Below are 19457 nucleotides of genomic sequence, written 5' to 3' on the forward strand. Positions count from 1 at the left end.
AGTCAAGTGGCTTTCAATAAAGTTTTGTAATGCTACATATAGGTATTGCATATCTTTTGCTTGATTTTTCTTGCTGCAAATTGTTTTAAATGCAATTCATGACTTGAGTTTTTTTTTTTTCAACTGCTCCATTGATATAACTCTTGTCTGTGAATTTTATTGTCCTCAAGCTTGTGAATAGCAATTTTTCAGCAGCCTTTGGCTCCTTCTCCCCCTTTCCTTGCACAATCCCAAAGCAACTTTTCTTATATACCAATGAAGGTGTAAATGTGGACAAGTTGACTTCTGCTTCCTGTTTATGCTGAATATGCAGTAGTCTTTTGGAATCTTAGCTTTATGGGTATAGTCCCATTACTAAGACTGTCTATCTCGGGAAGGCCCTAGACTTTAACGTCTCTCCTATGGGCCCCACAAAGCATCCAAGACTGTATATTAATCTTTTCTCACTTTGTCTTGGCAGGCAAATGTCTTCAGGGCAAGTCTGGCTTTAGGAGTCAACTGACCTCTCTGGTTTCTGTCTCTCACTGTAATTTTGGCTTGATAATTTCTTACAGTGTGAGCTATTCAATGTTTTTATTACATTGTTTTAAAAAATTTTATTTAGCATTTTAAATTCTTTTTAGTTGGACTGTCAACCCAAGTAACCTCTTCCACCATATCATCTCAAAGAGAACTCTTGTGGTGTTTTACACTGATACACATTTTAATAAATGTAGGTTATCTTTATGTTGTGAGCTGTTTAGATTTTCTGATCAAAAATGGTCAAGTACAACTATAATGACTTTATCAAACATTACATAATTTTCTTTTCTTCTTGGCCTGTTTTTTAATTTAGTCACATGAACTTTTATATTTATGTCTATGGTAAACATTTATTCATAACTTATTTTACTTTTTTTTTCATTTTCTATTATATTTCACCTATATATTACAGAACACCTAATAAGTATATATACATGACAGTTTTAAAAAGCTTAGACATGCTTATATTATCTTTAAAATATAACGTATCCTAGGCAACAGGAAAACTCATTATCTTTATGAGATGAGGTGTCAGAGAGAGTGTTGGGCTTTCTTGTTGTCTCCTGAGTGACAGGCAAGTTGCTCTGTCACAGCTCTAATCCGAGTTTCCTGAGTTCTGGTTCTGTTTCCTTACAGTGCCTCAACACTATCTCTCCAGATAATTAGTGTCTGAAGGACAAGAATAAAAACAGAATCTAGGGATGACTTCTAAATGTTGTTATCAAAGCTGCAATTCCTGTTCCTTTTTATTTTATTTTATTTGTGTTTTTGAGAGGGAGTCGCACTCTGTCACCCAGGCTGTAGTGCAGTGATGGGATCTCGGCTCACTGCAACCTCTGCCTCCCAGGTTCAAGCCATTCTTCTGCCTCAGCCTCCTGAGTAGCTGGGACCATAGGTGCGGGCCACTGCGCTCAGCTAATATTTTGTATTTTTAGTAGAGACAGGGTTTCACTGTGTTAGCCAGGATGATCTTAATCTTCTGACCTGGTGATATACCTGCCTGGGCCTCCCAAAGTGCTGGGATTATAGGCCTGAGCCACCGAACCCGACCAGAAGTAGAAGCACAACTAAATTGTTGGCCCAAGGGTATTTCTCCCACTTGCGGTTGCTCTGCAATAAAAAATTGAATGAAGACTACCTCCTGACTCTGCCCAAATCCTGTTTGACACTTGAGATTTTCAAGTTAAACACACACACACACACACACACACACACAAAAGAGTATCAAATACAGTTTAAAGATACATATTTTGTGTTTCATGTAATTTGATCTGTAGTTTAGATTACTACTCGTGATGATCTAGGTGGGTTCCAGTTTAAAAGTTTTGGGTTTTGCTTGATAGAGCTATAGTATTTAGATCTATATTTGATTTTCTGAGGGAAATGAATTAACTTGATAAGTACTGTTGTTATTTCTCAGGTCTTTGACATTTTGAATTCAGCTGAGTTAACCTGTCTGATGAGACACATTTTATTACCTAAAAATGTTATTGTTGAATGCATGGTTGCTACACATCACAACAGCAGGAATGCAAGCATTTGGCTGGGCTGTGGGCACACCAACAGAGGACAGCTCTCGTTTCTAGATTTAAATACTGAAGAATACACTTCTGAGGTAAATCTGAATGCTTTTTAAATCTTTCATAATTTAAAGCATATATCAGTTAGAAAGTTAATTAGGAAGAAATTAAATAAGAGCCAATGTAGGAGTATTATTCAATTAGCTTTCTGTTAGAACAAGAGTATTCAAAGTGTGTTTTGCTTTAGAATCACAGCATATGTCTCATATCAGGATCCCCAGAAACAGAGCCTGAGATGAGTTATCTTGCACAAGTGATTTAAGGAAAGAGATTCTTAGAGGGAAGTAAAGGAAACCAGAAAGGGCAGACGAAGAAACTTAGCAGAAATGTGGTTTCTGAGGAGGTCTAACCTCTGTGTCTGCCACAAGGAGCTCTGGGGTATGAACAGTAGCACAGAATCTTCCCACTGCCAGGCAAGGGGGCTAGTCTTTCATTCTCACATATCACTCAGTCATTGACTGCAATCTGCTGGGAGGTGGGGGTGGTGTAACTTGCAAGGCATTTCTGGGCAAGCTGGCTCCTGTCATCTGAGGGCATTCTGTGGTGAAGAGCACAGCTGTGATCTATAGTAGCCAACACTCAGGCAACCAGGGAATGGCATACCTGATGAATAAAGAAGATGTGGTCATGGCTCCTACAAGTGGATCACTACATCATATTGGCAAATATAAGGTAAATTTCTAGACTTAAAAAACAACCTAATATTTTGACTGTTGCCTGCAGATAAATATTGTGCCTCAATATTAGTTCTGAGGTTAAACAGTCTTCTCACGGGGTTTGAAGGAATGAGAATTGACACTGAAAAATAATTTTTAATTTTAGTTTCAGATATATTTTTGATAGGCAAAACTTGTTTGCCAGTTAACTCATTTATTGTTGAAAATTAAATATAATTGACATTGTTTTTAAAAGTAAATGCAAGAAAGCAAAAAGAGTTAAGTATGTTGATAACAGAACCTTTTATTCTGTACACGTTCTAGTTGCTTACGCTTAAATCAAATCCTTATAAGTGTATTTTCTTTTCTTAACAGGAAGTTGCTGATAGCAGAATATTGTGCTTAGCCTTGGTGCATCTTCCTGCTGAAAAGGAAAGCTGGATTGTGTCCGGGACACAGTCTGGTACTCTCCTGGTCATCAATACTGAAGATGAGAAAAAGAGACATACCCTAGAAAAGATGACTGATTCCATCACTTGCTTATATTGCAATTCCTTTCCCAAGCAAAGGTATGATAGTGAATTTGATCACTGGGAGAAATTGCAGACCTTTTAAATGACTTAATTGTGTGCAGAATTGTTATTGCATCAGGAAAGATCATTCACTTTTAATCTGTTTTCATTGGTTTGCGTATATTAAAGGGAATGGTGGAAGGTCACAAATATATTTGTTACTTTTCTGAATACAGATCTAGTGGACACTGTTATAAAATAAATCAACCATTTTTTCAGGCCTAACAGCCCTGCTCCTGGTATTACCTCAACTGTGACTCTTATCTCTTTACTTCTCCTCAGATCAATGTATCTTTGTAGGGTCTTTTCAAGGATAAATTGTCATTCATCGATTGTTTGAATACATGTATATAGCCTATTGTGTGCCAGGCCTAAACAAACTAGTTATCTAACTACCAAATTGAGAAAAAATTTAAATAAATGAATTAATAAATTCTTAATAGGTGAAAATCACTTAGATCTCATCAGTTGCAGGGTTCTTGTCACAAAGAAATATAGCTACATAGCAGAATTTCAAGTGTGAATCATAGGCTGGTGTCTGTAATATTTGGGGCAGGATGATTTCCAGGAGGCGTTAAGATTATACCCCATATACTTCTCTGGTTTAAGCTAGTATTGGGGAAAAAGTATTAGAAAAACGTGAAGCCTGTTTTTGGTATCTGAAATATCAACTCCACTGGCAATTTGAGAGTTGAAATTATTTGAATATGGTCAAAGAAAACTTTCAGAAGATGGAATTGGGTAAAGAAGACTTTATTCAAGCTATCACAACAAGGAAGAGAGAGCAGATTGAACTAAATTCCACTGAAACAAAACAAAAGGAGGGAGAGTTTTAAGCACAGGGGTGAGCTAATGGAAAAGTATTGGAGGACCTTTTTGAGGGGAAGTGAGGGGAGTTGTCATTGTGATTAGTCCATCTGTGCTTGCTAATTGTCCCTTCTAGAAGGTAGGCTCCTATTCTCCCACTGGGATTAGTGACACTATCTTTGCTGATGATTACAATTCAAAGGGTTGGCTCCCAGGTTCTTGAGAAACATTTCTGGGAAAGAGTCTGGGAAAAGGGGCAGAGAAAGAATGTATAATTGCAAACATTCTAAAGTAAATAAGAAAAGGGAGGTTAGGAATTCATAGTTGAGAAGAAATCTAAGGCCATTTTAATCAACACATGTTCTTTTTGTAACACTTTCAACGTTTTTCTTTTTAGCAAACAAAAAAATTTTCTTTTGGTTGGAACTGCTGATGGCAATATAGCAATATTTGAAGATAAGGCAGTTAAGGTAAATATTGAATGTATGCTACATCTAAATTCATTTTAAGTCTTTGGTTTTATATATATCTCATCCCCCTCTTTATGGGATTATAAACTCCATGAGAGCAAGAATCAAATTATATTTGTATTGCTTCAGAAAGTCTTGCAGACAGTAGATTCTCTGAAATACTTGCTGATTGACTGTATATTTTATAAGAATAAATGTTAAATGACATCTGGTTGATAATGTTAGGAATGGAAATAATTCAATTTGTACGTAACTGAGACAAATAAGATAATTCCTTATAAATATACTATGGAAAAAACAAAATACTTAAGTTTTAAATATGATTTGACATTAATTTTTTCTTAAGGATTGAAGAAATTATTTAATTTTCTGTTCTTCAGATTCTTATTTAGTCCTTAAAGCATTATTCCTCTATCCATCTGTTCATCTTTGGTTCCATCTATTCACTCAACTTCCTACTCATTCATACTCCAATTACCAAAAAGTTTATTATTTGATGAGAGACAGGGAAGTAGAATATAATCTTTAGGTCATTTCTATTTAATTTTTACATGAATGGAACAATATTTTGAATATGACTTAAAAATTTTCTTGATACATAATATTTGTGCCTATTTATGGGGTACATGTGATATGTTATATGCGTAGAATGTGTAATGATCAAGTCAGGGTATTTAGGATATTCATCATCTTGAGCATTGATTTCTGTGTGTTGAGAACATTTCAAGTCTTCTAGTTACTTTGAAATGTTTTTAACTGTAGTCACTTTATTGTACTATTGAACATTAGAACTGATTTCCTCCTATCTAACTGTATGTTTGTATCCATTAACCAGCCTCTACTCATCCTCCCCTTCTCCCACACACTCATATTTTTCCAAGCCTCTGGTAACTATCATTCTACTCTCTACCTCCATGAGATCAACTTTTTTAGCTCCCACAGATGAGTGAGTACACGTGATATTTGTCTTTCTGTGCCTGCCTTATTTCACTTAATATAATGACCTCCGGTTCTATCCGTGTTGCTGTATGTGACATGATTTCATTCCTTTTTATAGTCAAAATATTCCATTATGTAAATACACACATTTTCTTTATGCAGTCATTCATTAATGGGCACTTAGGTTGACTCCAATTATTAGTGTTGTGAATAGTGCTGCAATAAACATGGGGATATAGGAATCTCTTTGATATACGGATTTCTCCTTTCTTTTAGATTAATGTCAGTAGTGACATTGCTGGATTGTATGCTAGTTCTATTTTTAGTTTTTTTGAGAAATCATCCATCCTGTTTTCTATAGTGGCTATACTAATGTACATACCCACCAACAGCATATGAGTATTTCCCTTTTTCCACATCCTTGCCAGCATGTCGTTTTTTGTCTTTTTTATCATAGCCATTCTAATTGGGCTAAAAAGATCTCATTGTGGTTTTCATTTGCATTTTTACTGATGATTAGTTAATGTTCAGCATTTTTTTCATATATCCACTGGCCATCAGTATGTCTTCTTTCGGAAATGTCTATTTAGATCCTTTGACAACTTTTTGTTTTGTTTTGTTTGCTTTGTTTTAAGACAGGCTCTCACTCTGTCACCTCGGCTGGAGTGTAGTGGCATGATCATAGCTCACTGCAGCCTTCTGCCTTCAAGTGACCCTCCAACATCATCTTTACGACTAGCTAGAACTACAGTCATGTGCCAACATACCTGGCTATTTATTTTTATTTTTTTGTAGAGATGGGGCCCCACTATGTTGCCCACACTGATCTCAAACTGCTGGGCTCAGGAAGTCCTTCCACCTCAGCTTCTCAAAGTGTTGGGATTACAGGCGTGAGCAACTGTGCCTGGCACTTGCCCTACTTTTCAGTGGAAATTTTTTTTTTTCCTGTTGAGTTGCTTTTTCGAGTTTCTTGTGTATTTGGATAAATAGTTTGCAAATATTTCCTCCCATTCAATGGATTGTTTCTATAGTGTTTATAGTTTCCTTTGTTATGCAGAAACTTTTTAGTTTATTACAGTCCCATTTCTCTATTTTTGTTTTTATTTCCTGTGCTTTTGGGGTCTTAACCATAAAATCTTTGTCTAGACCAGTGTTCTGAAATGATCCCCCTGTTTTCTTCTAATAGTTTCATAGCTTCTGGTCTTAACATTTAAGTCTTTAATCCATCTTGAGCTGATTTTTGTAAATGGTGAGAGAGAAGGGTCTAGTTTCATTCTTCTGCATACAGATATCCAGCTTTTCCAGCACAATTTAGTGAAGGCAGTTTTCTTTTTCCCATGTATATTTTGGATGCCTTTGTTGAAAATCAGTTGGCTGTAAATATTTAGATTTATTTCTGGGTCCTTTATTCTACTCCATTGGTCTATGTATCTGTGTTTTTGCCAATAATGTGCTGTTTTGGTTACTCTAACCTTGTAATATATTTTCAAATCAGGTAGTGTGATGCCTCCAGCCTTGTTCTTTTTGCTCAGAATTGTTTTGGCTATTTTGGCTCTTTTTAGTTACATTCAAGTTTTAGAATTTTTTTTTTCTATTTCTGTGAGAAGTATCATTGGATTTTTCATAGGAATGTCATTGAATCTGTAGATTGCTTTGGGTAGTATGGTCATTTTAACAGTATTAATTCTTCCAATCTGTGAGCATGGATATCTTTCCATTTGTTTGTGTCCTCTTCAATTTCTTTCATGTTTTGCAGGTTTCCTTGTAGAGATTGTTCATCATCTTGATTAAATTATTCCTAGGTATTTTATTACTTTTTGTAGCTACTTTACATGGGATTGCTTTCTTGATTTTTCATCTAGTTTGTTATTCCTGTATAGATATGCTACTAATTTCTGTATGTTGGTTTTGAATCCTTTATTGTACTCATTTATCAGAACTACGTTTCTTGATGGAATCTTTAGGTTTTTGAATTTTAATTTTAAGATCTCTAATCATGTAAGATGGAAAGTAGTTTCTTGAATGCACAGATTTTATGGTGTTTTATTCTATGGATACTCAATTTGCTCAGGATGTTTTCTTTTTTTGGCAAAGCTTAAAGGAGCTGCTCCTTTGAAGATACTAAATATAGGAAATGTCAGCACTCCATTGATGTGTTTGAGTGAATCCACAAATTCAGCGGAAAGAAACATAATGTGGGGAGGATGTGGCACAAAGATTTTCTCCTTTTCTCATGATTTCACCATTCAGAAATTCATTGAGACAAGGACAAATCAACTGTAAGTTATTTTCTATCTATACAACTACATTTTACTTATGTATATTCCTTATAATCATTAATAATACTGTCGATAATTCATAAGGGAGATCTTTTAAAATGGTAATTTATTTTTCTATCATTAAATTAAACATTCATTATAAACAAATTTGAAAATTCCAGAAAGTAGAGGAGTATTTAAAAAAATCACTCAGCCTAATTACTTTCAGGGATAAATATGTAAACCCATTGTAATCTTAGTAGTATTTATCAATCTAAATTTTTTAGAAATTTATTATCTATGTCTCAAAGTAGACATGAAATTGGAAGGCAGTTAACTCTGTATTTTACCAAATTCATGGACTTTACGTATGCAATTTCGGATACTTTTCATGAAGTATTGATTGTAGGAAAGATAGCAAGAATAAAGTTTTTTCTAGATTTGATAATTATACTTGTATCTACTCACAATCAAGTTAGTGATACCAGTTTCAAACAAGAATAAAATAAAATATTAATATAAACCTCCTCCAAATTTTTTTGTTTTTTCAGTTGTATTTTAATCAAATCTTTGCAGTTGGTTCTTATTTATCACATTCCTCAGTGATAAGCAGTATAGGATGGTCGATAAGAGCATAAATCATAGTTTAGATATTGCTTTGCCATCTGTTGGTTTTGCGAAGTTGGACAATAACCTTTCAAATCTTCAGTTCTCTCTTACTGAGGATTGTAATGTACTGTATCTCAAAGGGATGTTTGGAGGAGTAAATAAGAAAATTAATATATGGAGCTTGATTAATGTAATGACCAGCCCCTGGTAAGCTATCAATAAACATTAGTTATTGTTATGATTATTATTAGCTTTGAGTCACAAATCCCTATCTTGGGGAATAGCCTAGTTTCCCAATATCTATCTAACTGCCCAAGATTGGCACTTGGGAGTAATCTTTGACTCCTTTGCTTTTTGCTGCCTTTATCCACTTGACCCTCCTGTCTTTCAGATCTTTGCACTTGTCACCGTTCTCAGTGTTGCTTCCATGGGCTAGACTGCCATCCATCATCTATGGCCACATTAACAAGAGCATCCAGTTCTCACTCTCTGATTATACTCTCCTCAACCTGTTTTCAGCATTGAAGACAGAGGGAACTTTCTAATGGTCAATCTGATGCGATTCTCCTGCTTAAAACCCTTCAGTGGCATCTGACTGTCCTTTATATGAAGTCCAAATTCCTTAAGATAGCCTACCAGGCCCTTTATATTTCAGTGCTTGCTTACCTGTCTAGAATCATATTTTCATATTTTTTGCCATTTGTGCTTACCCAAACTGAAATTGCCTCAGATCTCTAAGACAGCCTGTTACTTTTCAACCCCAGCCTTTGAATGTGGTCTTCTTTTTGCCTGGATGACTGTTTGCCCCCTGTCTATTTCAGTTCAAACCCCTCTTGCTCTGAGTGGCAGGTTAAGTGACTTTGTGCTTCCATCGCATCTATTGTTGCCCTTCACAATAGCTATTACATTTTTATAATTGTATTTTTTAAAGTAGTTTCTTAATACTGCTAAATCTACTGGTTTTCAACATTGGTTGTGCATTTAGAAACCACTAGGTAGCTGAGAATAATATGATACCTGGGCTCTACCTCAGACCAATTAAATCAGACTAGTTAAGCCTGGGATGGGGATCAGACTTCCGTTTTTGTTTTTTCAGGTTTTCAGTGATTCTAAAGTATATTCAAGGTTAAGATATACTGAAGATTGCAGTGTATTAGAAGTTCTCATGAATGTGGATTTTTATTTCTATCTTGTTTATATAGACATCACATTACTAATCAGTTTACTAGTATGTGGTTAATATTTGGATCAATTCATTCTCCTGTAATACCCACTTTTTAAAAAAATGAAGGTAAAAATGTATTTCATTATTTTTATTTTTCTGTTTTCAACTTTCATTTTAGATTCCAGGGGTACATGTGCAGGTTTGTTTCAAAGGTATAGTGTGTGATGCTGAGGCTTGGAATACAATTGAACTCACAACCCAGGAAGTGAGCATAGTAATCGATAGGTAGTTTTTCAATCATTGCTCCTCTCCCTATCATTTCCACTTTAACCCAATTATACAAGCCAGAAAACCTTTAAAAAGAAATGGCCTCCAATTTATCATTTTTATTTCATAGCACATTTTATGGGATCATGGATATCAATTAACCCCTTAAAGTTCCATATAAGATTTGGAGCATAGACACTTTACTACAGACCATCCAGAAAGATCAGGCTCTCAAAGATGTTCATCTCCCAAAAGAAATTGGGACCAAATTGCATGAACGCCTAGATATAAATATTTGCTCTTTTTGGAACAAGTATCTCCTGTTGCCTTCGTCTCCTCCTCACGAAACAGACATCACATCACTAATCAGGGGTTGCTTCATCATCAGTACCCTCATAGTCAATGCACACTGACAGAGGCATATTAGGTAATGAAAGATGACTGCCTTCGAAGCCAGAAGACTCCAGAGGAGTTTTGGAGTTCTAGGTCTGCCACATGTTTTTAGCCCTAGGTCGGCAAGCATGATATTATTCATGGGACCTTGAGCTAATTATTTACCATTTGTACATATTTAAAAACATTGAGATGGCCAGGTGCAGTGGCTCACGCCTGTAATCCCAGCACTTTGGGCAGTCGAAGGGGGCAGATCCAAGCTCAGGAGTTGGAGACCAGCCTGCCCAATATGATAAAACCCTTTCTCTCCTAAAAACACAAAAATTAGCCAGGCATGGTGACATGCACCTGTAGTCCCAGCTACTCAGGAGCCTGAGGCAGGAGAATCACTTGAACCCAAAAGGCAGAGATTGCAGTAAGCTGAGATAGTGCCACTGAATTCCAGCGTAGGCAAAAGAGTGAGACTCCATCTAAAACAAACAAACAATCAAAGAACAAATTGAAATATATCATATGTTATATGTTTTCATTAAGGATCAAACAAGAGAACACACAAAGGTATTTTACAAAATATGAAAATTCCATGCAAAACTTTGTCCTAATTGGAACTATTTTCTCTTAAATACAGCAAATATCCAGGAAGGAATTACCTAAAATGTAATGGCTGTCTGACAACACATCCTGTTTTTATCTCCCCTTCCAGAAAAGAAAGAAAAGGGGGGAGGTAAAAAAATCTTAACTACTGTAGGATGTACTAATGATTGTTAAATCCTTATGGTGTTTTCATGTTATCTATCTGACAATAATTGTAATTTTGACTATTTTTACTTAGTCCTGGTTGTTCATTCATACTGTAGTGCATTCTTCTATCCCCTCACTTTAACAGACTTCTTGGTATATCAGAGGTGCTTATTTGTGCAACTCTTTGCTGGACGAGGGCTAGTAGAAAATATATTGTCCTCATCCTTATGAAATAACACTCATAATCTAGTGTGAGGGATGCACTAATAAAGAAGATGTTATATTTAATAAGGTCTATAATATAACGGTGACACAAGTGGGTAAAAGGGACTGGTTGGTCTATTTTGATAGGTCAGGGAAGAAATCCAGAGAAACTGACATTTAACGTAATCCTCAAAGGCCAAGTAGGAGTTTGCCATGCTGATGTGGCTCATGGTAGCCAATCTGTTTGTGGCATATGTACAATGTCAGATGTCTTAGGTTGAAAGAAAGATATTTTAAAGTGTTTGTAATTTTTCTTTATGTTTAAAAGGGGAAAATGGCAAATACTTTACTTTCTCTTTATATTTAGATGATGTGGATTCTTCTTTCCTATAATTTGACTGGCTTATCTGCAAAGACATCCCTTGTTTTAAAATTTGAAGACACTGCAACTAAATTTTATTTCAACATTTTATAGTTTATAACTCTAGATGTAAAAAGCTAACAGTTTTCTGAGCATTTTCAACCATTTCTGAAATGGCTGCAAGAAAGATATTTTAAGGTGTTTGTCATTTTTCTTTATATTTAAAAGGGGAAAATGGAGAATATTTTACTTTCTTTTTATGTTTAGATGATGTGGATTCTTCTTTCCTATAATTTGGCTGGCTTCACTGCAAAGATATCCCTTGTTTTAAAATTTGAAGACACTGCAACTAAATTTTATTTCAACATTTTATCTTTTATAACTCTAGGTGTAAAAGGCTCACTTAGTTTTCTGAGCATTTATGAAACAAAGTTTTGCAGCAACATTAAAAAGTTACAGATAGTATAATATTTCCTTCAGAAATTTAGATATAGTATAAAATTCTGCAGAGAGCCACATAGAATTGGAAGTAAAACTAAGACCAAAGTAAACATTGGTCGTAATCTTTATTATCAAGAAAAATTAATACAAAGTAACCCAAAGTAAGTCAAGTACCAAGGGATGTTATATATTCAATTCAGAATGGTTTTAGTTTTCAAAATAGTGTTAATTTTTTACATGAATTAACAACTAATATAAGGTTGTATTATACGTATAAATTTTAAGAAGAAAACAAATAGTGATGAAATTCTATTTTTTTTTTCTCTGTAGGTTTTCTTATGCAGCTTTCAGTGATTCCAACATCATCGCAGTGGTGGTAGACACTGCTCTCTATGTTGCTAAGAAAAATAGCCCTGTTGTGGAAGTGTGGGATAAGAAAACTGAAAAACTCTGTGAACTAATAGACTGTGTGCACTTTTTAAGGTAAATTCCTCGGTTTTTTATTTTCTTCTGTAAGAGTTGCCTTTGCACTTCATGTGTCACAGAGGAAGGATTTTTCTTCCTTTCTGTCTCTAATATAGAATATTTTAAGAATGCAGAAAAAAAAGTTTAATGCTTCTCAGCACCATCTTTTCATATCAGGAAAATTTCATTTTGGGAAAATAAAAGAATAAGAGCATAAAATGCATAGTTTTTTTCATGGTATTCTTTTTTTTTTTTTTTTTTTTTTTTTTGAGACGGAGTTTTGCTCTTGTTACCCAGGCTGGAGTGCAATGGCGCAATCTTGGCTCACCGCAACCTCCACCTCCCGGGTTCAGGCAATTCTCCCGCCTCAGCCTCCGGAGTAGCTGGGATTACAGGCACGCGCCACCATGCCCAGCTAATTTTTTGTATTTTTAGTAGAGATGGGTTTTCACCATGTTGACCAGGATGGTCTCGATCTCTCGACCTCGTGATCCACCCGCCTCGGCCTCCCAAAGTGCTGGGATTACAGCCTTGAGCCACCGCGCCCGGCCTTTCATGGTATTCTAAAGAATGTTCTTGAGTGAAAAATAGTACATTATTGAAAGTGAGTATACTGGAGTCTCTGCTGACTGTTGAATGTAGTAGTGTCACACTGTCAAATATACTATTTATAATTAAATTATGGACCCCAGAATTTTCTGCTCTGAAGAAAAAAAACTAACAAAATAATAGACGAGTATGTGGGAAATGCACTGGACTGACCAATCCATTAACCGAGGAGTGGGGATCAGGATCCCAGAACGAGAGCATGATGCTTAGTCTGATGCAGCCTGTGAGTGACAAGTTTATAGCAAGCACAGTCTTTCTGTGCTGGTGCTGAGAAACAGGACCATTGCCAAGCTTATTTACTAGCCCGTTTATATTTTTACTTTGTTTTGATTTTACCATATAGATTTATGATCCTCTAGAGAATGTTTTAGATTGTACTCTGTATCTGTAAAAGGAGACTTCAAAGTTTTCTTTCTTAGATTCATCTGACAATTTTTCTCCGTGTTGTGAAAAGGGCTCACAGTTTATGTTCAGCAGGTCTCCTTGATAAAGGGTCCTTTACTTCCTGAAGTACCAAAATGATTAGGATTCTTTTATTTCTGAACACTTCATTTTTGTCGTGAATTAGACTATTCTTTGGTTCTGGGAAAAAATCCAGTGGTTTGTGTTGATGCCTTTTACATATGAATGACTGTAATTTTATGTTCTTTTGTTAACATCGACACTTCACGTAAAGCTTTTGAATCTAACCTTTTTTTTTTTGTTTATACTGGGTACATGTATGCTATTCTTACTGAATTAGATAGCTTTGGTATTTATAAAAATTATATCCATCTTCTTTATTTCGTAATTTCTTGAAAATGAAGGGCTGTTGTTATCTTTGATAATTTATGCTTCAAGTAACGAAATGTGGCTCTTTGGCATTCTGTGTTTAGCAAAATTTGCTTTGCATAATTTTAATCATGCATAATGTGTAGTGTCATGTTTTTATAAATTAAAATGTTATTTATAATATGTAAATTGCATTTTATCTCTTAATTGGTGGTAAAATTATTAATTTTTACTTTCTTTTGGTTTTAGGGATTTAATGGTAAAAGTAAACAAGGAATCAAAACACAAAATGTCTTCTTATTCTGGGAGGGTGAAAACTCTCTGCCTTCAGAAGAACACTGCTCTCTGGATAGGAACTGGAGGAGGCCATATTTTACTCCTGGATCTTTCAACTCGTCGAGTTATACGTATAATTTACAACTTTTGTGATTCAGTCAGAGTCATGATGACAGCACAGCTAGGCAAGTTTCTCTCCTTTAGACATTTTTCATATTCTCTAAGTCTTATAAAACATGCCTTTATTTTATGTTTATGTTTTCTCTATAATTTCCAGTGTCATTTGGATGATCTTGCAGGTTCACACAATGAAACATAAGATTGGTGTAAATAGTGAATCGGGTCGTTAAAGAAATGGAGGGAGTAAATGCTGTCAATCCCACAAGAGGCGTAGATTACTGCAGCTGAACCCGCAGTTTGGGTCTTTCATGCTTTTTTCCTTTGTACCTAAGGCAAAAATGGGAAATACATAGTGTTGATTACATTTCACTTTTCTGAGCAAAGAAAATAAAGCAAATGTGTATTTTAATCAGAGTCTAGCATCCACCCTTGTTAAAGAATCTCACTGGTTTTTCATTCTATAACCAATCTATATTCTTGCAGTAACATATGCTGAACTGCACATTCTACAAATATTGACAAACCATGTTTTACTCAAACTTTATCTCATGCTTCTTTTTTCTATTTAAATATGATGAAATCATGATAGCACATAAAATAAATTTTCTGCATAAATATATTTTTGTCTTCCTTTAATAATTGATTTATAAAAGAATAATAGCATATGTATGTAAAGTTTACAACAATAACACTATGGGTCTTAATTTCTGTAGTAAAAATAGAATCTATGCAACTTTAGCAAATAATTGACGAAAGTTTTAAGCATGGTGAAGAAAATAGATTCATTACAGATATGGGAAGAGGAACATGTGTTTCTCTAGCACCTTCACCTGTTTTTCATTTATAGACGTTGGAGTTGCACAGAAGGAGTTAGAATTAGATGCTCTTAATGATTGTGAACTAACAAGATACATGCCCACACAAGCAGAGTAGTAGGTCTCTGATGGGTTGTCATCCTTGTCTTATTCTACCAAGGTTGTTGCATTCTCTACTTAAATTGTATGTACTTTGGGACCCAAAGAGCTTGCTTATAACTGAAGTTATAGTGAAATTTCAATGGGTTATGGCTTGATTATAAAATAAAGATCAATTTGAACATATCCTACAAGGTGCTGCATGAGCTGGCTTCACTGTATCTCTCCAGCTTCCATCATTTACCACATTCCTAGCAGATCTTTCTTCTCTAGATGAACATACAGTTCTTAGTAATTACTGTGCTTTATTTTGCCTCAGGGATTTGTGCATGCTGTTTATTTCTTCACTTAGTTAACTTTTTCTTTTTGTGCTTAGTTAACTCATAAACTTTTAAATGTTAGCTCCTGTGTCAAAACTTCCAAGAAGCTAACACCGATTCGGTCAAAGTTTCCGCTTTGGGTTCTCATAACACCTTTCTTGCATAGTTTTGATCATAGTCATTATTATTATTATTATTATTTTCATTAAATGCTGGTCTCTTCACTAGAATATAAACTCCAAGAAGCTTGGGTCAGTGTGGTTTTTTTTTTTTTTACCCCTTTAGTCCCAGGACCTAGCCTAGGGCCTACATAGAAGACTTTTGATGCAAATTTGTTGAATAAATTAATGAATGATTTGAGAAGAAAATATGATATTGTGACAGTATCAGTATATCCATTCATCATGTCCATCTAAATATTCATATTTGTACCTTACCGTATCCAAAGAACTTTTAACACATATTACCTCATTTAACATTGTAACTTTGGGGAGGGTAATGTATAAATATGAACCTGTTTTATAGAAAGGTTAAGCTGTTTTCTCAGACTCACTTAATTAAGAATTGCAGCAAGGATTGGATCACAGATTTTGTTAGTTTTTTGAAAATACTGGTCTTTAGCCAATATAATTAAAGGGTCACCTAGAAAATAGAATTGTGAATTCAGTTCCAAGGTATTTGTGTCTTAACCTATGAACAACTTTACTTTTTCAGGCCATTTTAATATATAGTTTTAACAGAAAACTTCTATATTTTGTTTTTGTAAAGGAAGCCTTAAAAATGTCATGCTGGTTTTGGGCTACAACTGGAAAAGTACTGAAGGTACACAACACCAGAAAGGTAACGTTTAAATCAATAGGATGCTGTAATTCCAACAGTGCAATGATGTGAATGATGGTAACATGTGTTTTCTAAATTTGTAAAAAATATTACATATGGTATAATCAGCCATTTTAATTGTTAGTTTCTTTATAGTGTAAAGAACTTAGACATAAATTTTCAAAATTACAAGTGATGTGAAGTATTAAATATTTATATTTTCAGATGAAGTAGTAGTGTCAATCACTATAAATTGAAAATTAGCTCAACCTTAATCTAAATGTGAATAATTTTTTAAAACTTACCTGTATCTATGTAATGTCTAATTTTCAACAGTTTGTAAAGCTTTTATGTCTTTTCGAAAATGAAATGTTAATTTATCAATGTCCATACTCTTCTTGAAATTTAGTTTATATAATATATTATAAAAATTTTCCAAGTATAGTTTTTTATAAATGGTAATAATGTAGTACATTAGTTATAGCTGTATTTATAGATACATTTATCTAAGTCAACTAAATATACATGAGCCAAACTGAAATAAAATAAGAATGTTTTATGGTGGATCTTTGAAACATGATTTCATTTTTTTCATTTTGTAGAGACACAATCTTGCTTGACTGTTTGGGACATCAATCTTCCACATGAAGTGCAAAATTTAGAAAAACACATTGAAGTGAGAAAAGAATTAGCTGAAAAAATGAGAGGAACATCTGCTGAATAAGAGAGAAATTGGAATTGCCTTTGGATAGAAAACTATTCTCCTCCCTTGTAAATATTTATTTAAAAAATGTTCACCTAAAAGGGTACTTACATTTTTTGGAAATAGTTCATACATATATGAAGGAATGTTATATTTTTAATTTTTAATTTAAATATGTGTAAAAATACTTACCAGTAAACGTATATTTTAAAGAACTATTTAAAACACAGTATTATATTTCTTATAAATTACTTTTGTCCATTAATTAATGAAAATAAATCTGTGAAGTACCTAATTTCAGTACTCATACTAAAATTTATAAGGCCAATAATATTTTGTTTTGTTTTCTGTAATTAAGGTAAACTTTATTTTAAATTCTGTGCTTAAGACAGGACTACTGCTTGGTGATTTTTCTAGAAATTCTGCAAGATAGAATGAAAATATTAAGACAATTTCCCATGTAATATATTCCCTCTTAGATTGCTTTGAAATGCACTATCACATATGCTTGTAAATATTTAAATGAATTCGCACTAATAAAGCCCTTTGTTGGTCTGTGAATTCTCTTTGTTGCAAACAGTGCATCTTACACAACTTCACTCAATCCAAAAGAAAACTCCATTAAAAGTACTGATGAAAAAGCATGACATACTGTCAGAGTAAACTCTCTGTATCTTTCCTGGATATGATAAAGTTGTTTTTCAACTCTATCTTTGAATGTGGATACCCTGAATTTTGTATAATTTGTGTAAATACAGTGTTCAGTCCTTTAAGTGATCTTTTTATTTTTTATACATATCACTAGCTAATTGTTTCCTAATCTGCTTAATTCTAATGCTTATATTAATCTTTTCCCTAAATTTATGGTGCTGCAGATCCTACATCATTCAGAGAGAAACCTTCTTTTTTTCAGAATTCTGGAATTCTACAGCTCCTACCAAGACCATGAGGACAAATATCTAACACTCTTCAGTCTGCTGAAGATGAAAGGAGCTTTAGTTATGATGGATAAAAATATCTGCCACCCTAGGCTTCCAAATTATCCTTAAATTGTTTACATAGCTTACCCAGTTGGAGTATCAGGGCCATGTACCTATGTATAATTTGAGGTCATTTATGCTTTAGGAAAAGTGCTTTTGGTAAATTCTTTGGCACTGACCAGTATTCATTATTTCACACAATTCCCTGTGATGGGACACCTAGTCTGTTTAATATTCTCAGAACTTAGGACATTTTACTATATGAAAACTTTAAATTGATTTATATTAAGGGTAATCAAATTTTTAACCGTGAAAGATTTTCTGTGTTTTAAAGGAATCTGTGCTTTAAGTTGTTATGTAATTAACAAAATAATTCCTACATAATAGAGCTCTTTGCTTCCAGTGTTATCTCTTTCATTGTTACTTTGTATGTATTTGCATTTTTTTTACCAAAGACAAATACAAAAACAAAAAAAATGAATACTATATTTAAATAGAATAATAAACTTTTTAAAGGATGTTTATGAATGTTTAAACTTTGTGATAGTGTTTTACTTTTCACATATAGGTCTCCAGCTCATAGGAAACTCTGTTTTAATTTGTATTTGTTATATGTAATTTTTGTGTAATTTGTTTATGTAATATGTAAAGGCCAGTAGAAATGTGATTTACTATAATGAGGGTCCAGTGGATAAAATAATGGCAAGCTGATTCTTTCATGTTGGCACTGTTTTGATTTCCTACTATGTTATGTAACACAGATGAGATTGTACATCAGAGTAATAAGGCAACCACTGATAGAAGCTGCATTCAGGCAAAAGAGTATTCTCTGATCATAAGCTTCGTTTGGATGGATCCTTGCTGCAGTCACTAAATTCATAAATCTGTGCCAGTGTTGAATCAGGAAATCTTTGCCACAGCAGATCAATAAAAAATTCCTGCTTTGGCTGGGTGCGGTGGCCCATGCCTGTAATCCAGCACTTTGGGAGGCTGAGGCGGGTGGATCACGAGGTCGAGAGATTGAGACCATCCTGGCTAACATGGTGAAATCTCGTCTCTGCTAAAAATACAAAAATTAACACCTATAGTCCCAGCTACTTGGGAGGCTGAGGCAGGAGAATCACTTGAACCTGGGAAGCAGAGGTTGCAGTGTGCCAAGATGGCACCACTGCACTCCAACCTGGTGATAGAGTGACACTCATCTCAAAATTAAAAAAAAAAACTGCTTTGAAATAACTGCTTTTAGGAAAAGAACGTATATACATTTATTAATATAGCTTGGGATGTGGACTGCTTTGATGAGACTATCCAATTCACAGTAGCCAAAGTATGCATAAAAAGAAACCTAAAATAACTTGTACATTCAAATGGAACACATTCTTTAATAATGTCATTTTAAGGGCCCTGCATTTATTCCACAAATGCTGCCTTTATTGTTCAGTTGTTCTTAATTACCTGCATTCACTATAAAAAACAGAAAAAAAGAGAAACAGTT

The 19457-nt window shown here is 34.3% G+C and overlaps 1 protein-coding gene across 4 annotated transcripts in view; it reads left to right on the top strand.

The window, feature by feature from the left end:
• Nucleotides 1-18481, top strand: part of LRRK2 (leucine rich repeat kinase 2) — a 156698-nt gene extending 138217 nt beyond the window's left edge. For 3 of the 4 annotated variants that reach the window (XM_074403082.1, XM_074403083.1, XM_074403084.1), the window contains 8 exons: nt 1943-2137; nt 3134-3327; nt 4535-4607; nt 7641-7825; nt 12316-12468; nt 14080-14295; nt 16233-16300; nt 16882-17543. In XM_074403082.1, coding sequence (XP_074259183.1) covers nt 1943-2137; nt 3134-3327; nt 4535-4607; nt 7641-7825; nt 12316-12468; nt 14080-14295; nt 16233-16300; nt 16882-17003 — 1206 coding nt within the window. In that variant the 3' untranslated portion in view covers nt 17004-17543. Of the gene's footprint in view, nt 1-1942; nt 2138-3133; nt 3328-4534; nt 4608-7640; nt 7826-12315; nt 12469-14079; nt 14296-16232; nt 16301-16881; nt 17544-17895 lie in introns of those variants that run through there. The other variant, XM_074403081.1, reaches the window with a different exon arrangement.
• Nucleotides 18482-19457: the final 976 nt, after the last annotated feature.

Source organism: Saimiri boliviensis, chromosome 7 (assembly GCF_048565385.1).
Source record: "Saimiri boliviensis isolate mSaiBol1 chromosome 7, mSaiBol1.pri, whole genome shotgun sequence".
NCBI classification, from domain to species: Eukaryota; Metazoa; Chordata; class Mammalia; order Primates; family Cebidae; genus Saimiri; species Saimiri boliviensis.